A 16,578-nucleotide genomic window follows, 5' to 3' on the forward strand; every position below is an offset into this window, starting at 1 on the left:
GGCATCTCACGGTCTGCAGAGGCATCGCTCCAAGCTCTACCTCCATCATCACGCCACCTTTTCATCTGTGTCTTCTACCCTTTTCTTCCCTTACAAGGACATCTGTGGGACTTCCCTGGTGGTCCAGTAGCTAAGTCTCTGCAATCCCAATGCAGAGGGTCCAGGTTCAATCCCTGGTCAGGAAACTAGATCCCACATGCTGCAACTAAGAGACCCAGCACAGCCAAATAAATAAATTTTTTTTTGTTAAAAAAAAAGGACATTTGTTATAGGACTTAGGACTCACCTTAATGTGGGATGATTGTGTGGCATTAGTGGTAAAGAATCCACCTGCCAATGCAAGAGACACTGGTTCGATCCCTGGGTCTGGAAGATCCCCTGGAGAAGGAAATGGCAACCCACTCCAGTATTCTTGCCTGGGAAACCCCACAGACAGAGGAGCCTGGCGGGCCACAATCCATGGGGTCACAAAGTCGGTCACAACTAAGCATATGAACACATTAATGTAGGATGATACCATCTTTAACTTAATTACCCTCTTTACAAATAAGGTCATATTCGCAGGTTTCAGGTGGACATATCTTTTGGTGGGTGGCCACCACTAAACCCACTACAGTCCACTGCCTGGTCCCCAAATGTAAGCCCACCCCACATGCAGAATACATTCACCACATCCCAGCATCCACAAAGTCTCACCATTAGAGCTTGACTGAGTCCAAAAATCTCATCTAAATGTCATCAGCTCAGAAGTGCAAGACCCATTGGGTAACTCGGGTCTGGGTGAGATTCCAGGTTTGACCCAGCCTGACGCAAAGTTCTCCATTGGTGGACCTGTGTCTCTAGAAACAAGTTATCTGCTTCCAAAATGCAATGGTGGGACAAGCATAGGACAGACGTTTCCATTCCTAAAGGGAGACACTGGAAGAAATCAAGAGCTCTCTGTTCCAATTAAGTCCAGAGTTCAGCGGGGAAGAGTCCACCCAGTTTCAGGGCCCGAGAGGTTCTCTGCGGCAATGCTCTGCCCTCAGCAGCCCCTCAGAGCCATGCTTCCCTCCCCTCAAACAGGGATACGTACTCGCAGCTGACTTGTCGAGGGTGAGGACCACGTGGGGAGGAAGGATTCTGGGGGAGAACCCTTGCTTCTGAGATAGTTCTATACAATTTCTCCTGAAATCTTTAGAAGAAAGGGCCAAGCCAATTTTCTGTACCGTCTAGGTTTCTGTACTTGTCCCCCATCCTGTCTTCAAAGTGGATCTTCCCATCTCTGACTCCTTTTGGAGCTCCGATCCTAAGGCAAGCCTTGCAGCCCAAAGCCAGTCCTTTTCAGGCCCCTGGAAAGTATCGTCTGTCGGGGAGGCCACCAGCCCTGGATGGGGAGCACCCGCAGGGGCGCACACAAGAGGTTTATCACCAGCGGCTGGGTGCTTGCTTCCAAGTTCCGGGCTGGGGTAGGTCTCTGCAGGCAGCAGTCAGCAGGTGCTTCAGAGGGCCTTGGCCACCCCTCAACCGGGCACCCAGCACTGGGGGGAGGGCCGGGGCCTGGAGCAGAAAGCGGCTCATTGCAGGTGCTGGGCAGTTCCAGCAGACGGAGGCGCCTGCTAGGCGCGGAGATGAGACCTTGGTGACACTGCGGGGCCTGCTAGGCCAGCACAGAGCACTCATGGGTGTCAGACCCAGGCCGGGGGCCAGCAGGTATCACAGTTACGGCTGAGTTCTCATCAGATTGTGAGCCTGCTGGGTCTGTGGCCCTGGGAAGGCCCTCAGGGAGAAATCACCTGTGTTCTAGTGTCTTGTTGTGGGGGAGTCCCCACCTTCTTGTGTCCCCTTAGACCTGCCTGGAGGGGGCAGGCGGCCGGAGGGCGGGGGGCAGAGCCGGCGTGAGTCCAGGACCTCCGCCCACCCGTGCCCAGCCCGCAGACGCCTCCCTGCTCTCGACACTGGGGTGACGACACCGCCTCCTCGCAGCACCAGACGCACCCTTGCCCGTTTCTGGCCCCTTGGGCAGCACCCTTGCCTCTCACCGTGATCCGGACTCACAGCTGCCCTCCAAAGCCTCTCATGGCCACCCTGCTCCACAGGTGAAGGAGAGAAGGCCTGGGAGGCAGGTAAGTGCCCGAGGTTCAGCCAGAGCGTGGGAAAGACCCTGCTGACCTCCAAGAACAGCCCCCAGGCCCAGGCGATGGCAGGAAGGGGTGTCAGGACAAACCCCCCGCACACAAGTAGACAGGCTGCAGATGCTCAGCCCTGCCCCCACCCCTTCTCTCCTGGAACAGGATGCAGACAGTGGCACCCACAACACACAAAGGGGTAAGAGCTAGACCCCACCCAGGGGCCGCCCACTTCACCAGCACCCCCACCCTGGGCGGGGATACCCGCCCTCGGACCGCCACTGCATGCGTTCCTGGGGCCGCTGTAGCAAAGACTGAAGAGCAGGCACTTAAGTGACAGGGATTTATTTTCTCACGGTCTGAGGCTGGAAGTCCCACATCAAGGAGTGAGCAGAGCCGGCTCGTCCCTGGCTTGCAGACTTCTCCCCACGTCCTCACGGGCCGTCGGTCTGCATGACTGTGTCCTGATCTCCTCTTCCTGTAAGGACAGTCACACTGGAGAAGGGCCGTTCCGTGACCGTGTTTAACACCAATCTCCTCTTTAAACACCCTGTCTCCACGTAAGGCACGTCTGAGGTCCTAGGGTCAGGGTTCCAATCGGGGGACACAACCCAACCCTCAACACCAGCCACGTTCACCCTATCTCCTGCTCCCCCAGCTCAGATCACGGGCCAACCGACTCTTGGTTTTTGTCGTTTTAGAATCCTACCATTCACAACTTACTTAGTTTTGCTTGTATAAAAAAAAAGTTTCATACTCTATGGTCTCCTGGAATTTGCTTTTTTTTTTCCCCCACCAAAAGCTGTTTCTAAGACCCATTCTCACTGTGTGCAGCTAGTGCTGGTTCATTTCATGGCTTTCTCCTGTCTTGGCCTTTGGGGCCCTTTCCAGGTTTTGCTAACGTGGGGGAGGCTGCTGTGAATATCTCCACCCACCTGTTCTGATGCATCTCTGTTTGTGAGACTCTGGAGGGGAACGTGGGGTCACTGTACATGGGAGTCCAGCTGACACAGGAGAGCTGGTGCCTTCCCACACGCCCCAAGGGCTGACAGACACCGTGACAGCAGAATGAGCCACAGGCACAAACATGGGGGCTTCCCGACCTCTTCATTTTTGCCAACTGAGCAAGGGTGAAGTGGTGTCTCATTTGGATAAAACTGTATTTCCCTGCTCGCTGGTGAAGTGGAGCATCTTTGTATAACCTAAAAAAGAAATTTTTTGACAAGTACACACTGCTGTATTCGTTTATTTGTTTTGTGTAGTTTTGGCTACTCTGGGTCTTCGCTGCTGCACGAGGGCGTCCTCCAGCACAGTGGGGGCTCCTCGCTAGTTTCGGAGCACAGGCCCTGGGTGCTCGGCTCAGTGGTTGCGGCTTGCAGGCTCTAGGGCTCAGGCGTTGCGGTGCATGGGCTCAGTTGCTCTGAGGCATGTGGAATCGTCCCCCACCAGGGACGGAACCTGCGCCCCGTGCATTGGCAGGTGGATTATCCACAAGAGCGTCCCTTGTGGCTCAGCTGGTGAAGAATCCGCCTGCAATGTGGGAGACCTGGGTTCGATCCCTGGATTGGGAAGATCCCCTGGAGAAGGGAAAAACTACCCACTCCAGTATTCTGGCCTGGAGAATTCCATGAACTATATAGGCCATGGGGTCACAAAGAGTCGGACATAACTGAACGACTTGCACTTTGCACACTTATCCACTGTACCATCAAGGAAATCCTCTTTCATATCTTTATTGGCTGGTTTTTCCTCCTCTACTGGGAATTGTTGGTGTGTATATTTTGCCTGTTGATCTAAATGTAACTATTATCTTAATATTTTTAAAATGGAAATATAGTTCTTTTTGTATTCTGCATATATATTAGATTATATATTGTGGAACTAATTTTTATTTGATATAAGAATTGGCAATATCTTGTCTTGTTTGGGGCTCAATTTTGAATTTTCTTCACAGTGTCTTTTAGACATACAAGAGTACTTTTAATGTAGTGAATTTATCAACATTTGTTTTTATGGTTACTGCTTTTATATCCTGTTTAAGAAATCCTTTCTGAGCCTAAGAGCAAAATTCACCCATACTTTCTTCTAAGAATGTACAGAATAAACTCTAGTACTGACATACAGCACGCACGTGGAAAATTTCCCTCACTCCGGTGTTCGTGGAAGGATTGGTCTGAATGACCTCACTTGGTTCGACCACAGCAGAAACCCAAAACCATCTTTTGTTAAAACCCGTGTGAAACTCTTCACAGCTCTAGCACTGACGCTTTCGGTCGCCTGCTCAGCGGCCAGTCAGCCCTTTCCTCACGTCTGACAGGTGCTGAGCTGGCTCCGTTATGTGTCAGCGAGGCTGGGCTGAACTACTTCTCCAGAATTCCTTTTCCGGCAGGTTTCCTAACTTGGCTCTTGGCCTGAGATGTGGGAGGTAGCAGGGGAGCATGAGTCGGACCTGACTCAGCGGCTGACCACCACCAGGAGCATGAGGTACCTGGACTGTTCTGAAACCTGGAGTGTCAGGGCAGGGGCCCAGTGTGGCTGCAGCTCCCACGAGATGCCCCTTCTCTGCTGGCTCCCCTCCCTGGCAGGAGGCAGGTGTGCGGCTGATTCGCCTCTCAAGCCATCCTTTGGCTTCTCCAGCTCCTGGGCCAGAAGTGAGTGCGGTTTCCTGACACGGTGCCAACTTCTGCAGGACACCCACGTGAGGCGCCCATCCTCCTGACTTCGAGCTTGGGCTCGCTGGTCCCCCCCTCCAGCTCCACCTTCCCTTCGTGACTACCTGCTCCACACACTTGAGGCTGCAGCGTCAGGCAGGGCGGCGGCAGCTTCCAGAGACCCTTCGAGCAGCCTGGCGACTGCAGAGGTCAGCTCCCTTAATGACGTCACCCCCGTGGCCCTGCGCCGGGCGGGCACAGGTGCCAGGCGCGCAGACCTTTCTACCTGGGTGCTAGGAGCGGAGGCCCGGCCCCGAGACAAACCCTGATGGGCTTCATTTCCCTCCCGGTGACGGGTCTAGGTGTCCGAAGCCAGTTCCAGGCGGGGAGGGCGAGGGGGGCGGCTCCCTTGCCCTCCTGGGCGCTGAGTGTCGGCCTGACTGCAGCCGGGACCGCCATCCTGTGACCCCAGGAGGAAGGAGGTCTGCCTGCTGCTGGCGGGGAGGTAAAGAGCAGGGAGGGCGTCCACGCACTGGACGCCGGGGGCTCCACCAGGAAAGCCAGCCTACCAGTGCGGGCGATCGGCGGCTCCCCGCGGCCCCCTCCCTCCCGCAGCAGGACGCTCTGGGCCTCAGCGCCCTTGTCCCCTTTGTCCGGAACGCTCCACCTCCGTCCGTGTCACCGACCGCCCAGCCGAGAAGGGCGGGGACGGCGGGCGAGGCGGGGACCTTACGTCCAGACCAGCGCGCGCGCAGGCGCAGCACCGTCCCCACGCGCCCTCCGCGCGGTTTGGTGCCTGCGGGCCGCCGTACGGCCGGGCGTCTCCATGGCGACCGCGTGCGCCCACCGCCTCCGACTGGCCGCGTCGCCATGGCGACCGCGTGCGCCAGCGGCCTGTATTGTTCCGCTGGGCCCTCCGCTCCCGGGGCGGGCGGGTGAGGACGGGCTGTGGGCTGGCACGGGGACCCAGCTGGGGGCGCCGGCTGATGGGAAGTGGGGCGCACTGGAGACTCTGGGGCACCGCGCGCTTGTGGGGCCCGGAGCGCCGCCTCCCTGCCCCCGCGCGGCCCGCCCCGCCTGGGCGAGGACCCATCGGGAGATGCTAGGGGCGCCGGGTGATGGGAGGTGGGTCCCGGAGCGCGGCCCACGCAGTGGGGACGCTGCCTCCCAGCCCCTGCGCGGCCCGCCCCGCCCGCTCGCGGTCCTGAGACTTTCTCCTTGGTCTAGAGGTTTGGGGAGGTTGCAGCCTGAACTCCCCGTAGTCATAGAAAAGGACCCACGGGAAGGCCCAGGGGGCGCGGGCCTCGCACTCCCCGCCCCTGAAATGGAGGGACAGACACACTGCAGACCCTGAGCTGGCAGCACCCCCGCTGAGCGAAACGCTGATGGGAAGGACCCAGACCTGCAAATAAGAAAGGGCGAGCTCAGGGCGCCCTCCGCACCCAGGGGAGGGAGATGCCAGCGTGTGGATTTGGAACCGTTCTGATTCGGTTTCGTCCCTCGAGAAGGCATTTCTCCTTTGCATTTTCCAGGAATTAAAAGTTAAGACTGGAACTCCGAGGTGCAGAGGGAGGGGCGGAGCAGTTTAACCTGAGCCTTCTTGCAGCCCGCTTCGTTTTACCAAAGTCCGGTTTATCATGCTGTTTATTAGACGCGCAGGTTTTTGTAAGCCAGCACAGTCATTGCAGGCCTGCCGAGCCGCCGGAAGGCGTGACTGTGCTGCGTACCCATTGTTGATGTGTCTCCCCTCCCCGCCCCCTGTCTCCAGGTGACTCCACATCCTGAAGGATGCGCCGCGGTCCCCAGAGGAGTGCTTCCTCCCGGCCAACTGATGGAGGGGAGCGGTTCCCTCTCGGTTCCCTGCGGGGCTGGTGACCAGGAGAGCAGCGCTGGCCAGGCTGGAAGCAAGCCCACCTCCGCCTCCAGAGACGTTCACGCGGGGGTCATCTTCTCCTCCTCAGCGATTTTAGACTTGAGTCAAAGTGGTCTTCACCATTTTGAGGAGATCTTTAAAGTCCCCAACCTCAGAGTAAGTGGGGCAGCCTCCGGGCTTGGTGCACGCAGGCCGTGTAGATGTGAATGAAGGCTTTGCTCACTTTCAGGTTTCTTTTTAGAGAGAAATTCTAGAATGAGGTGGATTGGAAGAGGGTCAGCTTGGGGTTTCATGTGCGGCTCACTGCAAAATGAGAAATTCCAGCAGGGGACCAGCCAGAGGCTAATGTCCTCTCCTTGGAAACATCTTAAGTAAAAAGCCCATGGTGGGTGGAAACTGTTGCTAAAAACACACTTGGTCTCTTAATCAAAACTCAGCACCCCTGAGAGACTTCCCTGGAGGTCCGGTGGTTAAGCCTTTGCCTTCCAGTGCAGGGGGTGTGGGTTTGATCCCTGGTTGGGTGCTAAGATTACACATGCCTCTCAGGCAAGAAACAAAAAAAACAGAAGCAGTGTTGTAACAAAAGCAATAAAGAGTTAAAAAAATGGTCTATATCCAAAAAAAAAAACCAATCTAAAAAAGCAAAAACCACAGTACCCCTTAAAAACTTCAGTCAAACCTTTCTCCCCCGACAGCGTTGCCCATGGTGAGTCCTTGACTATGCTGTGGGCCGGGTGCCTTCATGGGATCCCGCCCCCGCCTACTTGAGATCCAGCAGGTCTGTCTCCTCTGGCGAGTTCTACAGCAAAGTTCCCTCTGCACAGATTGACGGAGACTGTCCAGGGTCAGCAGCTCTCTCGCTGCCCAATAGTCATGCAGCTTCCTTGAACCTCAGCTTGTCTTCATGGTGTATCAGGAGGATCAGCATATAAAGCAGTGTCCACACAGGACACACACCCATGTGTCGAGCTGTTAGCCTGCTGATTGACAGTTTTTAGTGCTTTTATTAGGTTGGCCGAAAAGCTTCTTCGATTTTTAAGTAAAAATAAAAGGCAGTTTTCATTTTCACCAAGAACTTTATTGAAGTACGTATTCGTTGTTTTGTTCCATTACCTTCTGCCATTTCCCAGGCAACTTCGTAATTCCATCTTCCAAAAGCTTGTTATCTTTTTGAGCAAAGAACTGTTCCAAGTGCCTTTTACAGTCTTCCAGGGAATTGAAATTTTTCCATTAAGAGAATTTTGTAAAGACTGAAACGAATGAACATCCAGAAGTGCAGTGTCTGCTGGATACGGAGGATCCCAGCCAAGCTGTAACAGTGTTTGCCTGGTCACCAAAGAAGCATTCAGTCTTGCATTATCCTGATGGGAGGTTTTTTTTTTTCTGTTGACTAATTCTGGACATTTTTCGTGGCATGCTGCTTTTGGTTGGTCTCACTGGGAGCAGCACTTGTTGGACCCAATCGTGTGATTTTCCAGGAGCTCAGAGGACTCCCTGCCAACTGCACCCCATACATTACCTCACCTTTGCATGAAGACCAGCCTTTGGTGTGGTTGGTGGTGGTTCATTTCGCTTGCCCTGTGATCTCTTCTGTTCCACACTTTTGTACAGTATCCATTTTTCCTTGCCTGGTGTTTTAAAAATGGAACATTTTTGTTATGTTTAAGTAGAGAATCACATGTGGAAATAAGGTACAGAAGGTTTTTTCACTTAACTTACGTGGAACCCAAATATCAAAGCGATGAACATAATTAAGCTGGTGCAAATGATTTTCAGTGCTTGCTTGGAACATTTTGAGTATATCCATTCTCTCCCGTGTGGTGTAACGTTGGTTATTCTCAATGTCTCAGTTTGGTGGCTGTCAACTTCGAGGAGTATGCTGAGCCATGGAGCATCGTCCAGTGAGAAATCCCAGCATAAAACTTCACAAACCACTTTTGGCACTTTTGATCAGTCACAGCACATACTCCATACACGGCACAAGTCTTTTTTTTGCATTTCAATCTCATTCTTACCTTTCTTGAAATAAGAAAGCTTTTGTGTGTGCATGCTCAGTCAATAAGATGCTGAAAATGTTGCTTTTTTGCTTCCATCTTCAGTGTTTAAATGGCTGCACAAAAATTGACCAGTTTTGATAAGTTTTTAAAAAAAAATTTATACCGATATGACAGCTGTCACACTATAACAAAATTGTTTCCAATGAAGTTAAAGACGAGAGCTACTGGAACCATCACATGCAAAGAAATGAACGAACTTCTTGGCCTCCCCAGTGTCTGTGGCCGGGTGCTTAGACTTAGGTGGCCGCTTGCTTTCCTAGCCCTGGTTGTGTTCCACAGCCTATGTGTGCTGTTGGGCCAGCACTGGTCTTGCTGTTTCCTTAGCACTGCCCTCCACGAGTGAATTACTGTGTCTTCCTATAATACACCACTTTTAGTGAAGCAAACGCTCTCGGTTCTGAACGAGGAGCCCAGCAGTGTAGAGACTCATGGTGCCTTCATGCATAAAAGAAGGAGGAAGCCTTCTTTAGCCTGAATGAAGGGGCTTTATTTGTGCCTCTCAGAATACAGAGGTGTCAACCTTGTCACCGTGGCAACAAGTCCCCGAGTGAGGTGACCACCCCAGCTGTGGCCCTTCAGGTGTTACGTTGCGTTTTGCAGCCATAGCAACACCCTCCAAAGCCTCCAGTCACTCCCGCAGAGACCCTCACGGTCAGGGGACATGGACGCCCTCCCCAGCCTTCCCATCCTCACGAGGCCTCACGGAACCCGGCAGGCAGGGTGGGCTCGTGTGATGCACTCAGCCTGGCCCCAGGGAGCCGAGGCGGAGGCGGGCGTATCTCTGCGATCTCCTCCTCTGATGTGGACGAGGACCCGCAGCTTCAGGGCTGAGTCTGGGAGACAGAGCGCCTAAAGCTGCCCGGGGGCTGGGCCGGGAGTGGCCCGGAGCGACGGCATCCACAAGCCGAGCCCAGTCACCAGGCGGTCCCTGGCCGCGTCTGAGCTGACCTGGGATTGTGTTTTCAGCTTATCTGCGGTTTCTTGCTGGCGTGTCTCAAGCGTGTGCCGTGCGCTTGACGGGACTTGGAAGGTGGCTTTGGCCGCAGAGCTGGGACCGAGACCCTGGTGGCAGAAGAGCGCCTGCCGTGTGCCCGGGGCTGTAATAGAGCGGCCCGTTCCCCCAGGGCGTGCACACCGACACAGGCCAGGCCCGGAGCACAGAGGGGCTCAGGAACCTCCTCCAGGGCACACAGCTCGCGGGTTTTTCCAAGTAGAGATTTGAACCCAGGGAGCCTGGTTTCCCGGCCGGTGTCCTTCAGTTCTCCACTCTGCCGCCCTGGTGAACAGAAATACATAGATGCGTCTCTGTGTGGTTCAGGAAGCTCTCCTGGAGACGGGATGACAGCCCACTCCAGTGTCCGCGCCTGGAGAATCCTGTGGGCAGAGGAGCCTGGGGGGCTGCAGTCCATGGGGTCACAGAGAGTCGGACACGACTGGGCGGCTGAGACTTTCCCGTGTGTGAAAGGTGACTCCACGCAGCAGGTGGCGACCGCGGGAGAGAAGGTTTCTGTGTCACCACCAACCCGGCTGCCCTGACGGCCACATCTCACTCGTACGCGGTGCGCGCTGCGCGAGGGCCAACGTGCGTGTGTCCTGGCCCCTCCCTCCCGTGCTGCCCTGTCTGGCTCCGTGGTGACCTAAGGGTCCACTGGGTGGGGGTCAGACTCCCTGACGTGACCGTGACCGGCTGACTCTGTGTGGCCGTTTGCAGCACCGGTGACGCCACGGCTCACAGCTCAGCCCTGCGCCCTTTGGTTGCCCTTTCAGCGCCTCCTGACCCAGGAACTGAGACCCAGACGCGGCGCCTGCCCTCATCCTCTGGGCAGCGGGGCCGTGGACACTGCGTGTGGGCCCGGGATGGGGACCGGGACGCAGACACACCAGGGGTGAAGGTGGGCATTCTAGTTGGTGGAAAAGGTGGATGTGCTCAGCGGTGGCGTCTCGACCACCGGTTGGGAGAGAAGCCACGTTCAGGTGGGAAGCCGCTCGAGCGGCTGCGTGGGGAGGCCTGGCCTCGTCTTTCTCACTCTAAATTTTTTAAGAGAAATGTTTGGTTGGATCGGGTCTCATCTGTGGTCTGCAGCGTCTCTCGCTGTGGCCCATGGGCTTAGTTGCCCCCAGCAAGTGGGATATTCGCTCCCCGCCAGGGGACTGAACCTGCGTGCCCTGCATTCAGAGCAGATGCTCAGCCACTGGACCACCAGGGGAGCCCCCAGGCCTCGACTTTCTGATGCTTGTGTTTCCCGTTTCAACCATTTCAGGGGAAACACTCGGGTTTTCGTGTAACTCGCTGTGTGTGATTGCAGTCACCAGTGCAAATATTCTGAGGGTGTATCACGTTTTAGAATTTAGTTGGCTGACAAAACATTCTTCTTTTCCCCCCGGAAGCAATTGCACCTTCAGCGAAATGCCCTGTGCACGATTCCTAAGGACTTCTTCCAGCTGCTCCCCAACCTCTTGTGGCTGGACCTGCGTTTCAACAGGATCACCGCACTGCCCTCTGGGATTGGCCGTCACAAGTGAGTAGCATGTCTGTCTGGCCGGGTGAGGAGGTCACCGTCTCTTTAACGTGCCTGTCTTTGGCTGCCTCGCTCTCCCCCACTCCTCCCGTGAATCTCAACTTTAGAACAGAAGCGTGTAGTGGGGTCTTCAAAGCCGTTTAGAGCCTGTGGTGGCTGCAGGTACCGAAAGCGCATGTGCTGTGGTTGGTTTAGTCACTAAGTCGTGCCCGACTCTTGTGACCCCACGGACTGTAGGCCGCCAGGCTCTTCTGTCCATGGGATTCTCCAGGCAAGAATGCCGGAGTGGGTTGCCATTCCCTTCTCCAGGGGATCTTCCTGACCCAGGGATTGAACCCAGGTCTCCTGCATTGCAGGTGGATTCTTTACTGACTGAGCTACAAGGGAAGCCCAAAAGCACATACATGATTATCACTTAGGACACCCAGTACCTCGGAACACGCCAGCACCACGGCGCCTCTGCTGGATGGCGCCCGCAGCTATCCCCACAAGCAGGTTCCATCTCTGGCTCCCGTGTCAGAAATATTAATACTTCTGATGCATGCAGACCTGCGGCTTCGCTCCCGAGGGCCCATGTGTGACTGTACCAGCTCCTGGTAGACAATGAGACGGTCTTCCCGTCTGGGGGAACCGGAAACCCTGGGGCACGCTCTGCGCTGTCCTGCTGAGTTCCTGCCACCCAGATGCCAGGCGTCCCCTAGCAACCCCCTTCTACAACCGAGGCCAAACTGCCTCCCCTGTGTGCCCCCCAGAGGCATGTGCAGCCTGAGGCCACCCCTCTCTCAGGCGCCGTGGCCCAGGCCCAGTCCCCCCGTGGCAGCCTGTCGACCTTTAGGAAACCTCGTGGTTTGAATGTAAGACGCTCCTGTAGTGTCAGCGTGCCCGCGGCAGGGGGGACGTCAGCTGCAAGGGCGCTGAGGTGGGCCTGTCCCTGGGGGCAGAGCTGAGGCGGGGAGGCGGCAGGCGGCGCCCAGAGAGGGAGTTGCCGAGCTCGTAGGATGATTGCTAGTTTGAATTTCGTCAGGGAAGAGACAGGAGGTCACAGAGGGTTGCAGGGAGGGGGCAGGCCCGTCCAGAGGCCCTGCAGCTGTCCATGCGGGAGAGCCAACGGCATTCAGGTCGGAGGGAGGGTGTGGGAGGGAGAGAGGGGTCTGAGGGTGACCCCCTTCCTAGAGGAGTCATCACAGACCCATGAAATGCAGAGAAGGGGCTGTAGAAGGCCCTTCAGTCGCCTGGACGGCTGCGCAGTGGTTTTAAAAGCATTCCACAGAAGTGAGTGTTGTGTTGCGTGTAACAGGGAAGGGCCCCCACGAATCGCCCGGGCCTGCTGCAGCTCTGCTGGAAGCAGCTCCGTTCTGTTGGCCGCGGGCGTCTCGGGCACCCCGGGCGGGGCACCCAGGCCATCTCCCCAAGCTCCTGGGTCTGCCGGGGGCCGTGCCCCTGGGCCTGGAGCAGCGTGACACGCGGCTCTGCCCACTCCGCTTTCTCACGGGCCCCCGCCAGCGTGGCCGGTGGCCTCAGCGTCCCCGAGTGTGTGTCAGGGTGGTTTTCGGCAGCTCCGCTCATCACAGGGCCCTTGGCCGCTGTGTTGAGACCAGTTTTGTGCTCTTGGCCCACTGTTGACTTAGCAGTGGCACTCGGGTCTGGAGAGTAAGCGCTCCTCAGAGGGTAAACAAACCAGCGCTGCTTCTCGTAAGCCCTGTTCTTCCTTCTGAAACAAAGACACGGCCTCAAACTTGAGAATTCTTTGATTTTGCCACTTCTGAAAGCCAGCTGCTGAATGTTGTCTAAGATATAATTTTGCCTGTGGTTTATACCCCGTTATGTCATTAAAATTAGATCAGCGTGCTGAAGAGCTGAAAACATGTTCATTAGAAATTTTAAGTAATTGTGGGCTTATTAAAAGCCTTAAACTTTCCAAAAAGCGTAATCAAAACAACACCAGCGTTCACGTGCCCCCTGTCCGTGTCGTGGGAGTGGGAGCCGCCAGCAGGGAGCGATTTAAAGTGTCCAGCAGCGTATGTGACGGGGCCATCGTGCCTCGGCAGGTGTTTGGCAGCGTCTGGAGATCCTGAGGTTGTCACGCTTGAGGAGGGGGTGTCTAGGTTGGGAGACCGGGACGCTGCTAGACACCGTGCGGGCAGGACGGGCCCTCACAAAGCTGCCTGGTTCCGGCGCCTGCAGCGCTGAGGCTGAGCCCGACCAGCTGCCAAGCGGCAAGGCTGCTGGCTGTCGGAGCAGAGTGTTGGGGGGAACGTGTGCACGTCTGCCTGGACGCCACCCCCACAGAGAGAAGACAGGTGAAGAAATGTGATGCTCATTTGACTTCCTGCTTGCTAAATTATATATTTTTTGTCTTGTTTTGAAGGCATTTGAAAACTTTGCTTTTAGAAAGAAATCCCATCAGAATGTTACCCGTGGAGCTGGGTAAGTGTTAACAAGCAGTGAAATGAAAGATGGGTTTAAATGCAGCCTTCCGCAGCCACCGGAACTCGCAATGGACACACAGGCCCGCCCCCGCGTGGGGGACGCAGCCGATGCCGTCTGCTCTGGGCGCCGAGACGACGGGGCTCACGCAGGCTGCCACTGTCACGCTGACATCCTGCATGTGCACACGTGTGTGAGCACTGCGGACGCGGGGCCCTGCGGTGCTCAGGGAGGGCGGCATCGGGGCTCTGTGGGCCCAGCGCCCTCCCAGTCCAGCTGCGCGCCCCCCTCGGCCAGCAGGGTCTCTGCTCACCCTTCTTTGCTTGCCTTGGGAGCTTTCCTACTCACCGCCCCTGCCCAGTACGTGTTTAAAGGCCTTCCTTTCAGACTCCAGCTAAGCTTCTGCATTTGCCTCCTCCCGTGTGTATTCTTGGTGACCTGGCATCTGGGGCTTAGCACAGTCCCGGAGGTTTATCCACGTGGGCGTGGATGCCGGGAGTGTGTCCGTCTCTGTTCACTTTCCCTGTGAAGGGTTCTTCCTCCTGCCTGGTTCCTGGGCTGCTCCTGCCAAGGCCCCATGCCTCCTGCCTCCCATGTGAGCTCTTGTCTTCGTGCATTCTGCTTTTAGGCGTGGACTGGATCCAGTGGACACTCTGTCTGCTTACCTTTCTCCCATGGTCACCCTCTGCTGCTCTTCACTTCTTCTTGAAGTTTCATCTTCCATCTGGGACAACTTTGTTGGCGGGAAGACCTTCTTTTGGGTCGCACTGAGTCTTGTGGTAAAGGATTATTGCTACTGGTCAGCCGTGAAGTCGTGTCTGGCTCTCTGTGACCTGGTGGGCTGCAGCACGCTGGGCCCCTCTGTCCTGCACTGACTCCTGGAGTTTGCTCAGATTCATGTCTGTTGGGTCGGCCATGCCATCCAATCATCTCATCGTCTGCCCCCTCAACCTCAGGCTTTCTCAAAGGCCATCTGCGTTTTTCCTTCGTTGTTGGAGGCTGTTCCAGCAAGTGTGGGAGCCAGCCTGTAGGGGCCGACTACTGTGCAGATGTCTGTGTTGTGTGGATTCCATCATCTGTTCAGACGTCAACAGTTTTGATAGAGGTACCATCTTCTTTTCTCTGGGTGCTTTAGAATGTTTCTTTTTCCGTTTGATTTTCAGTGGTTTGTCTGTGGTAGGCCTGCGTGTGGCTTTCTGTGTATTTACATTGCTTGGGGTTCACTGAGCTGCTTGAATCTGCGTATTGATGCCTTTCGTCAGATTTGGGGAATTCCAGGGCCGAGGTCGTTTCTCTGGGTGTTGTGTGTCCCGCATGCCTTTTCCTCGCATCCGGCACTCCTGACGGTTACACGTGGTTCTGACTCAGATGCCTCGAGTGCCCCCTTTCCCGGCTTCTGTCTCCCCTCTGCATCCCACCATCATGGACTCTCTGTTGGCCCGCCTTTGACTTCATCGGTTCTGTCTTTTGTGCCCAGTTTGCTGTTAAGCTCGTCTGTTTTGTTCAGTGGTTTTCACCTGGACTTGAGATTGCGTGTGTGGTGGGGCTGGGGGCGGGTATAATGACCAGTGCATGTTTTCAATGGTTACAGGCCAGTTTGTATTCTCTGTTCCTATGTGAGTCCATCCTGGCAGGCTTTCCTTTTATCTGGGGTCTTGAAGGACAGTTTGGGTGGGCTCAGACGCTCCCTGCCTTCTGCCACCATTGCTCGTGACAAGAACTCAGCCGTTGACCTTGTGGTGGTGTTCAGTCACTCATTCGTGTCCAGCTCTTTGCAACCCCATGATCTGCAGCACGCCAGGCCTCCCTGTCCTCCTCTATCTCCTGGAGCTTACTCAAACTCATGTCCATCGAGTCGGTGATGCCATCCGACCATCTCATCCTCTGTTGTCCCCTTCTCCTCCTGCCTTCAATCATTTTCAGCATCAGGGTCTTTTCCAATGAATCAGTTATTTGCATCCAGTGGCCAAAGTATTGGTGCCTTAGCTTTGGCATCAGTCCTTCTAATGAATATTCAGGACTGATTTCCTTTAGGATGGACTGGTTTGATCTCTTTGCTGTACAAGGGACTCTCAAGAGTCTTCTTCAGCACCACGGTTTGAAAGCATCAGTTCTTTGGTTCTCAGCCTTCTTTATGGTACAACTCTCACATCCATGCATGACTACTGGAAAGACCAGAGCTTGTGGCTGGTCGCTTTGTGTAATGACTTGTTTCCGAGGTTATTTTCTGGGTCTTTCAGGAATCGCACCGAGACGTTCCTCGTGTGAACCCCTTTGAGCGTCCTGAGAGTGTAGATTAGCGTCTGTCGTCACCTCCAGGGCCGTCTTGGCCATGGTCTCCTCGGGTGACCCCTCTGCTCCTTTCTGCGTCTGCTCTCCTTACACACGTGTTTGCACACCTGCCGTTGTTCCACAGTCTCTGGAGGTTCCACTCTGGTTTTAACCCTTTCTCCTCTGTGATCTTCGGATGGAGACTCTGTGCTCCTCCATCTTCAAGTTCACTTACTGTCTCTTCTCCATCTCACGCCTGCTGCTGAGTCCCTCCAGATTTTCATCGCAGTCTTCGTAATTTTCAACTCTAAAACTTCCACTTGCTTCTTTTGTGTAGTTTCTACTTTTTATTGACATTTGTTGAGTCATTTTACATTTTCCTTTAATCATTTAAACATGGATTGTTGGTTGTTGTTTTTTTTTTTCATTTCTTTGAACACATTTAAAATGACTGTTTTGAAGTTTCTGTGTGCTAAATCCGGCACCTGGACCAACTGGAAGACAGTTTCTTCCGACTGTTTGTTTCCTGAGTATACGTCCCGTTCTCCTCCTCCTCCTTCTTTTCTATATGACCTGTAGTTTTGCTGTTGTTGTTGAAAATAGGTCTTTGAGATAGCATATGACAGCATCTTTGTATTTTGGTTTTCACCTGAGGGCTGCGGTTGCCGCTTC

General features: G+C 55.0%; 1 protein-coding gene and 1 long non-coding RNA gene across 10 annotated transcripts in view; one reads left to right on the plus strand and one right to left on the minus strand.

The window, feature by feature from the left end:
* LOC122708858 lies at nt 1-5,444 on the minus strand. Its single transcript, XR_006345337.1, has 4 exons — nt 5,046-5,444; nt 697-2,586; nt 287-378; nt 1-138 (listed from the first exon to the last, which is right to left on the minus strand). It is a non-coding gene; the product is annotated as an uncharacterized LOC122708858 (long non-coding RNA).
* Nucleotides 4,868-16,578, plus strand: part of LRRC27 (leucine rich repeat containing 27) — a 25,455-nt gene continuing 13,744 nt past the window's right edge. For 6 of the 9 annotated variants that reach the window (XM_043925565.1, XM_043925570.1, XM_043925571.1 and 3 more), the window contains exons 1-4: nt 5,701-5,884; nt 6,528-6,788; nt 11,078-11,208; nt 13,577-13,635. In XM_043925565.1, coding sequence (XP_043781500.1) covers nt 6,591-6,788; nt 11,078-11,208; nt 13,577-13,635 — 388 coding nt within the window. In that variant the 5' untranslated portion in view covers nt 5,701-5,884; nt 6,528-6,590. The other 3 variants (XM_043925567.1, XM_043925568.1, XM_043925566.1) reach the window with 3 other exon arrangements.

This window comes from Cervus elaphus, chromosome 15 (assembly GCF_910594005.1).
Source record: "Cervus elaphus chromosome 15, mCerEla1.1, whole genome shotgun sequence".
NCBI lineage: Eukaryota > Metazoa > Chordata > Mammalia > Artiodactyla > Cervidae > Cervus > Cervus elaphus.